The sequence below is a fragment of the Salmo salar genome, unplaced genomic scaffold, assembly GCF_905237065.1.
Source record: "Salmo salar unplaced genomic scaffold, Ssal_v3.1, whole genome shotgun sequence".
NCBI lineage: Eukaryota > Metazoa > Chordata > Actinopteri > Salmoniformes > Salmonidae > Salmo > Salmo salar.
The window spans coordinates 75,001-92,500 of NW_025547385.1; the positions used below are offsets into that span (position 1 = coordinate 75,001).

The 17,500-nt window shown below is 50.4% G+C and overlaps 1 protein-coding gene across 1 annotated transcript in view; it reads left to right on the top strand.

The window, feature by feature from the left end:
• The window catches only part of LOC106600151 (condensin complex subunit 3-like), a 94,088-nt gene that overhangs the window by 28,168 nt on the left and 48,420 nt on the right, over nt 1-17,500 (top strand). Inside the window, 1 exon segment of the mRNA XM_045711216.1 lies at nt 15,286-15,426. Coding sequence (XP_045567172.1) covers nt 15,286-15,426 — 141 coding nt within the window.

A 17,500-nucleotide genomic window follows, 5' to 3' on the forward strand; every position in this document is an offset into this window, starting at 1 on the left:
CATCCCCCTGACTACGGGTAAGACCCCCACTACATCCCATACATCGCCCTGACTACGGGTAAGACCCCCACTACATCCCATACATCCCCCTGACTACGGGTAAGACCCCCACTACATCACCCTGACTACGGGTAAGACCCCCACTACATCCCATACATCACCCTGACTACGGGTAAGACCCCCACTACATCCCATACATCCCCTGACTACGGGTAAGACCCCACTACATCACCCTGACTACGGGTAAGACCCCCACTACATCCCATACATCGCCCTGACTACGGGTAAGACCCCCACTACATCACCCTGACTACGGGTAAGACCCCCACTACATCCCATACATCGCCCTGACTACGGGTAAGACCCCCACTACATCGCCCTGACTACGGGTAAGACCCCACTACATCCCATACATCACCCTGACTACGGGTAAGACCCCCACTACATCCCATACATCGCCCTGACTACGGGTAAGACCCCCACTACATCACCCTGACTTCGGGTAAGACCCCCACTACATCCCATACATCACCCTGACTACAGGTAAGACCCCCACTACATCCCATACATCGCCCTGACTACGGGTAAGACCCCACTACATCCCATACAGCACCCTGACTACGGGTAAGACCCCCACTACATCGCCCTGACTACGGGTAAGACCCCCACTACATCCCATACATCCCCCTGACTACAGGTAAGACCCCCACTACATCCCATACATCCCCCTGACTACGTGTAAGACCCCCACTACATCACCCTGACTACGGGTAAGACCCCCACTACATCACCCTGACTACGGGTAAGACCCCCACTACATCCCATACATCACCCTGACTACGGGTAAGACCCCCACTACATCCCATACAGCACCCTGACTACGGGTAAGACCCCCACTACATCGCCCTGACTACGGGTAAGACCCCCACTACATCCCATACATCCCCCTGACTACAGGTAAGACCCCCACTACATCCCATACATCCCCTGACTACGTGTAAGACCCCACTACATCACCCTGACTACGGGTAAGACCCCCACTACATCCCATACATCACCCTGACTACGGGTAAGACCCCCACTACATCCCATACATCACCCTGACTACGGGTAAGACCCCCACTACATCCCATACATCACCCTGACTACGGGTAAGACCCCCACTACATCCCATACATCGCCCTGACTACGGGTAAGACCCCCACTACATCACCCTGACTACGGGTAAGACCCCCACTACATCCCATACATCCCCCTGACTACGGGTAAGACCCCCACTACATCCCATACATCACCCTGACTACGGGTAAGACCCCCACTACATCCCATACATCACCCTGACTACGGGTAAGACCCCCACTACATCCCATACATCACCCTGACTACGGGTAAGACCCCCACTACATCCCATACATCGCCCTGACTACGGGTAAGACCCCCACTACATCACCCTGACTTCGGGTAAGACCCCACTACATCCCATACATCACCCTGACTACAGGTAAGACCCCACTACATCCCATACATCGCCCTGACTACGGGTAAGACCCCCACTACATCCCATACAGCACCCTGACTACGGGTAAGACCCCCACTACATCGCCCTGACTACGGGTAAGACCCCCACTACATCCCATACATCCCCCTGACTACAGGTAAGACCCCCACTACATCCCATACATCCCCCTGACTACGTGTAAGACCCCCACTACATCACCCTGACTACGGGTAAGACCCCCACTACATCACCCTGACTACGGGTAAGACCCCACTACATCCCATACATCACCCTGACTACGGGTAAGACCCCCACTACATCCCATACAGCACCCTGACTACGGGTAAGACCCCCACTACATCGCCCTGACTACGGGTAAGACCCCACTACATCCCATACATCCCCCTGACTACAGGTAAGACCCCCACTACATCCCATACATCCCCCTGACTACGTGTAAGACCCCCACTACATCACCCTGACTACGGGTAAGACCCCCACTACATCCCATACATCACCCTGACTACGGGTAAGACCCCCACTACATCCCATACATCACCCTGACTACGGGTAAGACCCCCACTACATCCCATACATCACCCTGACTACGGGTAAGACCCCCACTACATCCCATACATCGCCCTGACTACGGGTAAGACCCCCACTACATCACCCTGACTACGGGTAAGACCCCCACTACATCCCATACATCCCCTGACTACGGGTAAGACCCCCACTACATCCCATACATCGCCCTGACTACGGGTAAGACCCCCCACTACATCACCCTGACTACGGGTAAGACCCCCACTACATCACCCTGACTACGGGTAAGACCCCCACTACATCCCATACATCACCCTGACTACGGGTAAGACCCCCACTACATCCCATACATCGCCCTGACTACGGGTAAGACCCCCACTACATCACCCTGACTACGGGTAAGACCCCCACTACATCCCATACATCACCCTGACTACGGGTAAGACCCCCACTACATCCCATACATCACCCTGACTACGGGTAAGACCCCCACTACATCACCCTGACTACAGGTAAGACCCCCACTACATCCCACACATCACCCTGACTACGGGTAAGACCCCACTACATCCCATACATCGCCCTGACTACGGGTAAGACCCCCACTACATCCCATACAGCACCCTGACTACGGGTAAGACCCCCACTACATCGCCCTGACTACGGGTAAGACCCCCACTACATCCCATACATCCCCCTGACTACGGGTAAGACCCCCACTACATCCCATACATCGCCCTGACTACGGGTAAGACCCCCACTACATCCCATACATCCCCCTGACTACGGGTAAGACCCCCACTACATCACCCTGACTACGGGTAAGACCCCCACTACATCCCATACATCACCCTGACTACGGGTAAGACCCCCACTACATCCCATACATCCCCCTGACTACGGGTAAGACCCCCACTACATCACCCTGACTACGGGTAAGACCCCCACTACATCCCATACATCGCCCTGACTACGGGTAAGACCCCCACTACATCACCCTGACTACGGGTAAGACCCCCACTACATCCCATACATCGCCCTGACTACGGGTAAGACCCCCACTACATCGCCCTGACTACGGGTAAGACCCCCACTACATCCCATACATCACCCTGACTACGGGTAAGACCCCCACTACATCCCATACATCGCCCTGACTACGGGTAAGACCCCCACTACATCACCCTGACTACGGGTAAGACCCCCACTACATCACCCTGACTACGGGTAAGACCCCCACTACATCACCCTGACTACGGGTAAGACCCCCACTACATCCCCCCTGACTACGGGTAAGACCCACACTACATCCCATACATCGCTCTGACTACGGGTAAGACCCCCACTACATCACCCTGACTATGGGTAAGACACCCACTACATCCCATACATCACCCTGACTACGGGTAAGACACCCACTACATCCCATACATCACCCTGACTACGGGTAAGACCCCCACTACATCCCATACATCGCTCTGACTACGGGTAAGACCCCCACTACATCACCCTGACTACAGGTAAGACCCCCACTACATCCCACACATCACCCTGACTACGGGTAAGACCCCCACTACATCCCATACATCGCCCTGACTACGGGTAAGACCCCCACTACATCACCCTGAGTACGGGTAAGACCCCCACTACATCACCCTGACTACGGGTAAGACCCCCACTACATCGCCCTGACTACGGGTAAGACCCCCACTACATCCCATACATCCCCCTGACTACAGGTAAGACCCCCACTACATCCCATACATCCCCCCTGACTACGGGTAAGACCCCCACTACATCACCCTGACTACGGGTAAGACCCCCACTACATCCCATACATCACCCTGACTACGGGTAAGACCCCCACTACATCCCATACATCCCCCTGACTACGGGTAAGACCCCCACTACATCCCATACATCGCCCTGACTACGGGTAAGACCCCCACTACATCACCCTGACTACGGGTAAGACCCCCACTACATCACCCTGACTACGGGTAAGACCCCCACTACATCCCATACATCACCCTGACTACGGGTAAGACCCCCACTACATCCCATACATCGCCCTGACTACGGGTAAGACCCCCACTACATCACCCTGACTACGGGTAAGACCCCCACTACATCCCATACATCACCCTGACTACGGGTAAGACCCCCACTACATCCCATACATCACCCTGACTACGGGTAAGACCCCCACTACATCACCCTGACTACAGGTAAGACCCCCACTACATCCCACACATCACCCTGACTACGGGTAAGACCCCCACTACATCCCATACATCGCCCTGACTACGGGTAAGACCCCCACTACATCCCATACAGCACCCTGACTACGGGTAAGACCCCCACTACATCGCCCTGACTACGGGTAAGACCCCCACTACATCCCATACATCCCCCTGACTACGGGTAAGACCCCACTACATCCCATACATCGCCCTGACTACGGGTAAGACCCCCACTACATCCCATACATCCCCTGACTACGGGTAAGACCCCCACTACATCACCCTGACTACGGGTAAGACCCCCACTACATCCCATACATCGCCCTGACTACGGGTAAGACCCCCACTACATCCCATACATCCCCCTGACTACGGGTAAGACCCCCACTACATCACCCTGACTACGGGTAAGACCCCCACTACATCCCATACATCGCCCTGACTACGGGTAAGACCCCCACTACATCACCCTGACTACGGGTAAGACCCCACTACATCCCATACATCGCCCTGACTACGGGTAAGACCCCCACTACATCGCCCTGACTACGGGTAAGACCCCCACTACATCCCATACATCACCCTGACTACGGGTAAGACCCCCACTACATCCCATACATCGCCCTGACTACGGGTAAGACCCCCACTACATCACCCTGACTACGGGTAAGACCCCCACTACATCACCCTGACTACGGGTAAGACCCCCACTACATCACCCTGACTACGGGTAAGACCCCCACTACATCCCCCTGACTACGGGTAAGACCCACACTACATCCCATACATCGCTCTGACTACGGGTAAGACCCCCCACTACATCACCCTGACTATGGGTAAGACACCCACTACATCCCATACATCACCCTGACTACGGGTAAGACACCCACTACATCCCATACATCACCCTGACTACGGGTAAGACCCCCACTACATCCCATACATCGCTCTGACTACGGGTAAGACCCCCACTACATCACCCTGACTACAGGTAAGACCCCCACTACATCCCACACATCACCCTGACTACGGGTAAGACCCCCACTACATCCCATACATCGCCCTGACTACGGGTAAGACCCCCACTACATCACCCTGAGTACGGGTAAGACCCCCACTACATCACCCTGACTACGGGTAAGACCCCCACTACATCACCCTGACTACGGGTAAGACCCCCACTACATCACCCTGACTACGGGTAAGACCCCCACTACATCCCCCTGACTACGGGTAAGACCCCCACTACATCCCATACATCACCCTGACTACAGGTAAGACCCCCACTACATCCCATACATCGCCCTGACTACGGGTAAGACCCCACTACATCCCATACAGCACCCTGACTACGGGTAAGACCCCCACTACATCGCCCTGACTACGGGTAAGACCCCCACTACATCCCATACATCCCCCTGACTACAGGTAAGACCCCCACTACATCCCATACATCCCCCTGACTACGGGTAAGACCCCCACTACATCACCCTGACTACGGGTAAGACCCCCACTACATCCCATACATCACCCTGACTACGGGTAAGACCCCCACTACATCCCATACATCCCCCTGACTACGGGTAAGACCCCCACTACATCCCATACATCGCCCTGACTACGGGTAAGACCCCCCACTACATCACCCTGACTACGGGTAAGACCCCCACTACATCACCCTGACTACGGGTAAGACCCCACTACATCCCATACATCACCCTGACTACGGGTAAGACCCCCACTACATCCCATACATCGCCCTGACTACGGGTAAGACCCCCACTACATCACCCTGACTACGGGTAAGACCCCCACTACATCCCATACATCACCCTGACTACGGGTAAGACCCCCACTACATCCCATACATCACCCTGACTACGGGTAAGACCCCCACTACATCACCCTGACTACAGGTAAGACCCCCACTACATCCCACACATCACCTGACTACGGGTAAGACCCCCACTACATTCCATACATCGCCCTGACTACGGGTAAGACCCCCACTACATCCCATACAGCACCCTGACTACGGGTAAGACCCCCACTACATCGCCCTGACTACGGGTAAGACCCCACTACATCCCATACATCCCCTGACTACGGGTAAGACCCCCACTACATCCCATACATCGCCCTGACTACGGGTAAGACCCCACTACATCCCATACATCCCCTGACTACGGGTAAGACCCCACTACATCACCCTGACTACGGGTAAGACCCCCACTACATCCCATACATCACCCTGACTACGGGTAAGACCCCCACTACATCCCATACATCCCCCTGACTACGGGTAAGACCCCCACTACATCACCCTGACTACGGGTAAGACCCCCACTACATCCCATACATCGCCCTGACTACGGGTAAGACCCCACTACATCACCCTGACTACGGGTAAGACCCCCACTACATCCCATACATCGCCCTGACTACGGGTAAGACCCCCACTACATCGCCCTGACTACGGGTAAGACCCCCACTACATCCCATACATCACCCTGACTACGGGTAAGACCCCCACTACATCCCATACATCGCCCTGACTACGGGTAAGACCCCCACTACATCACCCTGACTACGGGTAAGACCCCACTACATCACCCTGACTACGGGTAAGACCCCCACTACATCACCCTGACTACGGGTAAGACCCCACTACATCCCCCTGACTACGGGTAAGACCCCCACTACATCCCATACATCGCTCTGACTACGGGTAAGACCCCCCACTACATCACCCTGACTATGGGTAAGACACCCACTACATCCCATACATCACCCTGACTACGGGTAAGACACCCACTACATCCCATACATCACCCTGACTACGGGTAAGACCCCCACTACATCCCATACATCGCTCTGACTACGGGTAAGACCCCCACTACATCACCCTGACTACAGGTAAGACCCCCACTACATCCCACACATCACCCTGACTACGGGTAAGACCCCCACTACATCCCATACATCGCCCTGACTACGGGTAAGACCCCACTACATCACCCTGAGTACGGGTAAGACCCCACTACATCACCCTGACTACGGGTAAGACCCCCACTACATCACCCTGAGTACGGGTAAGACCCCCACTACATCACCCTGACTACGGGTAAGACCCCCACTACATCACCCTGACTACGGGTAAGACCCCCACTACATCACCCTGACTACGGGTAAGACCCCCACTACATCCCCTGACTACGGGTAAGACCCCCACTACATCCCATACATCGCTCTGACTACGGGTAAGACCCCCCACTACATCACCCTGACTACGGGTAAGACCCCCACTACATCCCATACATCACCCTGACTACGGGTAAGACCCCCACTACATCCCATACATCGCTCTGACTACGGGTAAGACCCCCACTACATCACCCTGACTACAGGTAAGACCCCCACTACATCCCACACATCACCCTGACTACGGGTAAGACCCCCACTACATCGCCCTGACTACGGGTAAGACCCCCACTACATCCCATACAGCACCCTGACTACGGGTAAGACCCCCACTACATCGCCCTGACTACGGGTAAGACCCCCACTACATCCCATACATCCCCCTGACTACAGGTAAGACCCCCACTACATCCCATACATCCCCCTGACTACGGGTAAGACCCCCACTACATCACCCTGACTACGGGTAAGACCCCCACTACATCACCCTGACTACGGGTAAGACCCCCACTACATCACCCTGACTACGGGTAAGACTACAACTACATCCCATACAACACATCACATGTCAACTTTCCCAACCCTCTCCTGGAGTCCCCCCCCCCTTGGGACAGGCTGTGGGTATTGGAGGAGAGGTTTGGGAAACACTGACTCAAAGTCCATCATCGGTCTATAGGACCAGTATTTTAAAGACCAGTCCCAGTGATATCGAGACTGGAAGCGTGGAGGTGGACTAGAGAGATGTCAGGCTCAGTAGACTGGAAGCGTGGAGGTGGACTAGAGAGATGTTAGGCTCAGTAGACTGGAAGCGTGGAGGTGGACTAGAGAGATGTCAGGCTCAGTAGACTGGAAGCGTGGAGGTGGACTAGAGAGATGTTAGGCTCAGTAGACTGGAAGCGTGGAGGTGGACTAGAGAGATGTCAGGCTCAGTAGACTGGAAGCGTGGAGGTGGACTAGAGAGATGTTAGGCTCAGTAGACTGGAAGCGTGGAGGTGGACTAGAGAGATGTCAGGCTCAGTAGACTGGAAGCGTGGAGGTGGACTAGAGAGATGTTAGGCTCAGTAGACTGGAAGCGTGGAGGTGGACTAGAGAGATGTCAGGCTCAGTAGACTGGAAGCGTGGAGGTGGACTAGAGAGATGTTAGGCTCAGTAGACTGGAGCGTGGAGGTGGACTAGAGAGATGTCAGGCTCAGTAGACTGGAAGCGTGGAGGTGGACTAGAGAGATGTCAGGCTCAGTAGACTGGGCGTGGAGGTGGACTAGAGAGATGTTAGGCTCAGTAGACTGGAAGCGTGGAGGTGGACTAGAGAGATGTCAGGCTCAGTAGACTGGAAGCGTGGAGGTGGACTAGAGAGATGTTAGGCTCAGTAGACTGGAAGCGTGGAGGTGGACTAGAGAGAGATGTTAGGCTCAGTAGACTGGGCGTGGAGGTGGACTAGAGAGATGTTAGGCTCAGTAGACTGGAAGCGTGGAGGTGGACTAGAGAGATGTTAGGCTCAGTAGACTGGAAGCGTGGAGGTGGACTAGAGAGATGTTAGGCTCAGTAGACTGGAAGCGTGGAGGTGGACTAGAGAGATGTTAGGCTCAGTAGACTGGAAGCGTGGAGGTGGACTAGAGAGATGTTAGGCTCAGTAGACTGGAAGCGTGGAGGTGGACTAGAGAGATGTTAGGCTCAGTAGACTGGAAGCGTGGAGGTGGACTAGAGAGATGTTAGGCTCAGTAGACTGGAAGCGTGGAGGTGGACTAGAGAGATGTTAGGCTCAGTAGACTGGAAGCGTGGAGGTGGACTAGAGAGAGATGTTAGGCTCAGTAGACTGGAAGCGTGGAGGTGGACTAGAGAGATGTTAGGCTCAGTAGACTGGAAGCGTGGAGGTGGACTAGAGAGATGTTAGGCTCAGTAGACTGGAAGCGTGGAGGTGGACTAGAGAGATGTTAGGCTCAGTAGACTGGAAGCGTGGAGGTGGACTAGAGAGATGTTAGGCTCAGTAGACTGGAAGCGTGGAGGTGGACTAGAGAGATGTTAGGCTCAGTAGACTGGAAGCGTGGAGGTGGACTAGAGAGATGTTAGGCTCAGTAGACTGGAAGCGTGGAGGTGGACTAGAGAGATGTTAGGCTCAGTAGAATGGAAGCGTGGAGGTGGACTAGAGAGATGTTAGGCTCAGTAGACTGGAAGCGTGGAGGTGGACTAGAGAGATGTTAGGCTCAGTAGACTGGAAGCGTGGAGGTGGACTAGAGAGATGTTAGGCTCAGTAGACTGGAAGCGTGGAGGTGGACTAGAGAGATGTTAGGCTCAGTAGACTGGAAGCGTGGAGGTGGACTAGAGAGATGTTAGGCTCAGTAGACTGGAAGCGTGGAGGTGGACTAGAGAGATGTTAGGCTCAGTAGACTGGAAGCGTGGAGGTGGACTAGAGAGATGTTAGGCTCAGTAGACTGGAAGCGTGGAGGTGGACTAGAGAGATGTTAGGCTCAGTAGACTGGAAGCGTGGAGGTGGACTAGAGAGATGTCAGGCTCAGTAGACTGGGAGCGTGGAGGTGGACTAGAGAGATGTTAGGCTCAGTAGACTGGAAGCGTGGAGGTGGACTAGAGAGATGTTAGGCTCAGTAGACTGGAAGCGTGGAGGTGGACTAGAGAGATGTCAGGCTCAGTAGACTGGAAGCGTGGAGGTGGACTAGAGAGATGTTAGGCTCAGTAGACTGGAAGCGTGGAGGTGGACTAGAGAGATGTTAGGCTCAGTAGACTGGAGCGTGGAGGTGGACTAGAGAGATGTCAGGCTCAGTAGACTGGAAGCGTGGAGGTGGACTAGAGAGATGTTAGGCTCAGTAGACTGGAAGCGTGGAGGTGGACTAGAGAGATGTTAGGCTCAGTAGACTGGAAGCGTGGAGGTGCACTAGAGAGATGTTAGGCTCAGTAGACTGGAAGCGTGGAGGTGGACTAGAGAGATGTCAGGCTCAGTAGACTGGAAGCGTGGAGGTGGACTAGAGAGATGTTAGGCTCAGTAGACTGGAAGCGTGGAGGTGGACTAGAGAGATGTTAGGCTCAGTAGACTGGAGCGTGGAGGTGGACTAGAGAGATGTCAGGCTCAGTAGACTGGGAGCGTGGAGGTGGACTAGAGAGATGTTAGGCTCAGTAGACTGGAAGCGTGGAGGTGGACTAGAGAGATGTTAGGCTCAGTAGACTGGAAGCGTGGAGGTGGACTAGAGAGATGTTAGGCTCAGTAGACTGGAAGCGTGGAGGTGGACTAGAGAGATGTTAGGCTCAGTAGACTGGAAGCGTGGAGGTGGACTAGAGAGATGTCAGGCTCAGTAGACTGGAAGCGTGGAGGTGGACTAGAGAGATGTTAGGCTCAGTAGACTGGAAGCGTGGAGGTGGACTAGAGAGATGTTAGGCTCAGTTGTAACAGTTTGTGAATACAGTCCCATTGTCTCCTGTCTGTTCTCTCTAGATATGTGAAGGGCCTGTCAGTGCTGTCTGCAAACCAGAGAAGCTTTATTACTAGGTTTGTCCAGGCAGTGTAGTAGTGTTATTACCATGTTATAACTGATGTATACCTACATTAACATATTATAACGGGTATATGAAGGCAGTTTAGTAGTGTTATTACCATGTTATAACTGATGTATACCTACATTATTAACATGTTATAACAGGTATATGAAGGCAGTGTAGTGTTAACATGTTATAACTGATGTATAACTACATTAACATATTATAACAGGTATATGAAGGCAGTGTAGTAGTGTTATTACCATGTTATAACTGATGTATACTTACATTAACATGTTATAACAGGTATATGAAGGCAGTTTTGTGTTAACATGTTATAACTGATGTATACCAACATTAACATGTTATAACAGGTCTATGAAGGCAGTTTAGTAGTGTTATTACCATGTTATAACTGATGTATACCTACATTATTAACATGTTATAACAGGTATATGAAGGCAGTTTAGTAGTGTTAACATGTTATAACTGATGTATACCTACATTAACATATTGTAACAGGTATATGAAGGCAGTGTAATAGTGTTATTACCATGTTATAACTGCTGTATACCTACATTAACATGTTATAACAGGTATATGAAGGCAGTTTAGTAGTGTTAACATGTTATAACTGATGTATACCAACATTAACATATTATAACAGGTATATGAAGGCAGTGTAAGTGTTATTACCATGTTATAACTGCTGTATACCTACATTAACATGTTATAACAGGTATATGAAGGCAGTTTAGTAGTGTTAACATGTTATAACTGATGTATACCAACATTAACATATTATAACAGGTATATGAAGGCAGTGTAATAGTGTTATTACCATGTTATAACTGATGTATTTTTGTACATTCCATGTATAACTGATATTTAACTATGTAGTGGTGGATTTGGCTATTTCAATCACACCCGTTGCTAACAGGTGTAAAAAATCGAGCACACAGCCATGCAATCTCCATAGACAAACATTGGCAGTAGAATGGCCCCGTACTGAAGAGCTCAGTGACTTTCAACGTGGCACCGTCATAGGATGCCACCTTTCCAACAAGTCATTTCGTCAAATTTCTGCCCTGCTAGAGCTGCCCCCCGGGTCAACTATAAGTGCTGTTATTGTGAAGTGGAAACATCTAGGAGCAACAACGGCTCAACCGCGAAGTGGTAGGCCACACAAGCTCGCAGAACGGGAACAACTGAGTGCTGAAGCGCGTAAAAATCGTCTGTCCTCATTTACAACACTTTCTACCGAGTTGCTTCCAGAGGCTGTTTGGAACATCAGCACAAGAACAGTTAGTTGGGAGCTTCATGAAATGGGTTTCCGTGGCCGAGCAGCCGCACACAAGCCTAAGATCACCATGTGCAACGCCAAGCGCCATTGGATTCTGGAGCAGTGGAAACACGTTCTCTGGAGTGATTTATTCACGCTTCACCATCTTGGACGAATCTGGGTTTGGCGGATGCCAGGAGAGAAAGCTACCTGCCAGAATGCTTAGTGACAACTGTAAAGTTTGGTGGAGTAGGAATAATGGTCTCGGGCGGTTTTTCATGGTTCGGGCCCCTTAGTTCCAGTGAAGGGAAATCTTATCGCTACAGCATACAATGACATTCTAGATGATTCTGTACTTCCTACTTGGTGGCAACAGTTTGGGAAGGCCCTTTCCTGTTTCAGCGTGACAGTTCCCCCGAGGACAAAGCGAGGTCCATACAGAGATGGTTTGTAGACATCGGTGTGGAAGAACTTAACTGCACAGAGCCCTGACCTTAACCCCATCGAACACCTTTGGGATGAATTGGAAAGCCTCCTGCGAGCCAGGGCCTAATCGCCCTGACATCAGGGCCCCGACGAGCCAGGGCCTAATCACCCCGACATCAGGGCCACCTGCGAGCCAGGGCCTAATCGCCCCAACATCAGGGCCCCAACATCAGGGACACCTGCGAGCCAGGGCCTAATCGCCCCGACATCAGGGCCCCGACGAGCCAGGGCCTAATCACCCCAACATCAGGCCCCCGACGAGCCAGGGCCTAATCACCCCAACATCAGGCCCCCGACGAGCCAGGGCCTAATCACCCCGACATCAGGGCCACCTGCGAGCCAGGGCCTAATCGCCCCAACATCAGGGCCCCGACATCAGGGCCACCTGCGAGCCAGGCCTAATCGCCCCAACATCAGGGCCCCAACATCAGTGCCCGTTTGGAATGAGATGTTGGATGAACAGTTGTCCCCGTACCTTTTGGTCATGTAGTGTTTATAACATGTAGATATGTAAAGGTAGCCTGGGTGCGTAAAGGTAGCCTGGGTGCGTAAAGGTAGCCTGGGTGCGTAAAGGTAGCCTGGGTGCGTAAAGGTAGCCTGGGGGGGTAAAGGTAGCCTGGGTGCGTAAAGGTAGCCTGGGTGCGTAAAGGTAGCCTGGGTGCGTAAAGGTAGCCTGGGGGCGTAAAGGTAGCCTGGGGGCGTAAAGGTAGCCTGGGGGCGTAAAGGTAGCCTGGGTGCCAGTCAGTTTGTACTCTCTTGCCAACTCCTTTTTCATGGCATGACAGTGAGTGTGAAGTGTTATAACTATTATTACTGTGTAATACCAGGTATACATGAAGTGTGTTATAACTATTACTGTGTAATACCAGGTACATGAAGTGTGTTATAACTATTATTACTGTGTAATACCAGGTATATGAAGTGTGTAACTATTATTACTGTGTAATACCAGGTATATGAAGTGTGTTATAACTATTATTACTGTGTAATACCAGGTATATGAAGTGTGTTATAACTATTATTACTGTGTAATACCAGGTACATGAAGTGTGTTATAACTATTATTACTGTGTAATACCAGGTATATGAAGTGTTATAACTATTACTGTGTAATACCAGGTACATGAAGTGTGTTATAACTATTATTACTGTGTAATACCAGGTATACATGAAGTGTGTTATAACTATTACTGTGTAATACCAGGTATATGAAGTGTTATAAATATTATTACTGTGTAATACCAGGTATATGAAGTGTTATAAATATTATTACTGTGTAATACCAGGTACATGAAGTGTGTAACTATTATTACTGTGTAATACCAGGTATACATGAAGTGTGTTATAACTATTACTGTGTAATACCAGGTATACATGAAGTGTGTTATAACTATTACTGTGTAATACCAGGTATATGAAGTGTTATAAATATTATTACTGTGTAATACCAGGTATATGAAGTGTTATAAATATTATTACTGTGTAATACCAGGTATATGAAGTGTTATAACTATTATTACTGTGTAATACCAGGTATACATGAAGTGTGTTATAACTATTATTACTGTGTAATACCAGGTACATGAAGTGTGTTATAACTATTATTACTGTGTAATACCAGGTATATGAAGTGTGTTATAACTATTACTGTGTAATACCAGGTACATGAAGTGTGTTATAACTATTACTGTGTAATACCAGGTACATGAAGTGTGTTATAACTATTACTGTGTAATACCAGGTACATGAAGTGTGTTATAACTATTACTGTGTAATACCAGGTACATGAAGTGTGTTATAACTATTACTGTGTAATACCAGGTATATGAAGTGTTGTAACTATTATTACTGTGTAATACCAGGTACATGAAGTGTGTTATAACTATTACTGTGTAATACCAGGTATACATGAAGTGTGTTATAACTATTACTGTGTAATACCAGGTATACATGAAGTGTGTTATAACTATTACTGTGTAATATCAGGTATATGAAGTGTTATAACTATTGTTAATGTGTAATACCAGGTATATGAAGTGTGTTATAACCATTACTGTGTAATACCAGGTATATGAAGTGTTATAACTATTAATGTGTAATACCAGGTATATGAAGTGTGTTATAACTATTACTGAGTAATACCAGGTATATGAAGTGTTATAACTATTGTTAATGTGTAATACCAGGTATATGAAGTGTTGTAACTAATGTGTAATACCACGTATATGAAGTGTTATAACTATTGTTAATGTGTAATACCAGGTACATGAAGTGTGTTATAACTATTACTGAGTAATACCAGGTATATGAAGTGTTATAACTATTATTACTGTGTAATACCAGGTATATGAAGTGTTATAACTATTATTACTGTGTAATACCAGGTATATGAAGTGTGTTATAACTATTACTGAGTAATACCAGGTATATGAAGTGTTATAACTATTATTACTGTGTAATACCAGGTATATGAAGTGTGTTATAACTATTACTGAGTAATACCAGGTATATGAAGTGTTATAACTATTATTACTGTGTAATACCAGGTATGTGAAGTGCGTCCCGGCGCTGTCTGAAGAACAGAAAGGAGACTTTGCTCAGCTGGAGCTGGTGATGACTAAAGAGTTCATCTCTCAACAACTCATCCACCTCACGGGCTGTCTGGATACCAATGAAGAGGGAGGAAGGTGAGAGGAGGAGGAGGAGGGGATGGGTGAGAGGAGGGGAGGAGGAAGGAGGGGATGGGTGAGAGGAGGGGAGGAGGAAGGAGGAGGAGGGGATGGGTGAGAGGAGGGGATGGGATGGGAGGAGGTGATGACTAAAGAGTTCATCTCTCAACAACTCATCCACCTCACGGGCTGTCTGGATACCAATGAAGAGGGAGGAAGGTGAGAGGAGGAGGAGGAGGAAGGAGGGGATGGGTGAGAGGAGGGGAGGAGGAAGGAGGGGATGGGTGAGAGGAGGGGAGGAGGAAGGAGGAGGAGGGGATGGGAGGAGGAAGGAGGGTATGGGTGAGAGGAGGTGATGACTAAAGAGTTCATCTCTCAACAACTCATCCACCTCACGGGCTGTCTGGATACCAATGAAGAGGGAGGAAGGTGAGAGGAGGAGGAGGAGGAAGGAGGGGATGGGTGAGAGGAGGGGATGGGATGGGAGGAGGTGATGACTAAAGAGTTCATCTCTCAACAACTCATCCACCTCACGGGCTGTCTGGATACCAATGAAGAGGGAGGAAGGTGAGAGGAGGAGGAGGAGGGGATGGGTGAGAGGAGGGGAGGAGGAAGGAGGGGATGGGTGAGAGGAGGGGAGGAGGAAGGAGGAGGAGGGGATGGGAGGAGGAAGGAGGGTATGGGTGAGAGGAGGTGATGACTAAAGAGTTCATCTCTCAACAACTCATCCACCTCACGGGCTGTCTGGATACCAATGAAGAGGGAGGAAGGTGAGAGGAGGAGGAGGAGGAAGGAGGGGATGGGTGAGAGGAGGGGATGGGATGGGAGGAGGTGATGACTAAAGAGTTCATCTCTCAACAACTCATCCACCTCACGGGCTGTCTGGATACCAATGAAGAGGGAGGAAGGGATGGGTGGGGGAGGAGGTGGTGGGAGGAGGGGATGGGTGAGAGGAGGGGAGGGGAGGAGGAAGGAGGGGATGGGTGAGAGGAGGGGATGGGATGGGAGGAGGTGATGACTAAAGAGTTCATCTCTCAACAACTCATCCACCTCACGGGCTGTCTGGATACCAATGAAGAGGGAGGAAGGTGAGAGGAGGAGGAGGAGGAAGGAGGGGATGGGTGAGAGGAGGGGAGGAGGAAGGAGGGGATGGGTGAGAGGAGGGGAGGAGGAAGGAGGGGAGGAGGAGGGGATGGGATGGGAGGAGGTGATGACTAAAGAGTTCATCTCTCAACAACTCATCCACCTCACGGGCTGTCTGGATACCAATGAAGAGGGAGGAAGGTGAGAGGAGGAGGAGGAGGAAGGAGGGGATGGGTGGGAGGAGGGGAGGAGGAAGGAGGGGATGGGTGGGGGAGGAGGTGGTGGGAGGAGGGATGGGTGGTGTTTGAGGGAGGTCATGTAGCCATCAGTGGTTGAGTTCCTGCCTAGTAACATATCAACTAACCACATCACCTAGTAACACATCAACTAACCACATCACCTAGTAACACATCAACTAACCACATCACCTAGTAACACATCAACTAACCACATCACCTAGTAACACATCAACTAACCACATCACCTAGTAACACATCAACTAACCACATCACCTAGTAACACATCAACTAACCACATCACATCACCAGGTAACACATCAACTAACCACATCAACTAACCACATCACCTAGTAACACATCAACTAACCACATCACCTAGTAGCATATCAACTAACCACATCACCTAGTAACACATCAACTAACCACATCAACTAACCACATCAACTAACCACATCACCTGGTAACACATCAACTAACCACATCACCTAGTAACACATCAACTAACCACGTCACCTAGTAACACATCAACTAACCACGTCACCTAGTAACACATCAACTAACCACATTACCTAGTAACACATCAACTAACCACATCACCTAGTAACACATCAACTAACCACGTCACCTAGTAACACATCAACTAACCACGTCACCTAGTAACACATCAACTAACCACGTCACCTAGTAACACATCAACTAACCACGTCACCTAGTAACACATCAACTAACCACATCACCTAGTAACACATCAACTAACCACATCACCTGGT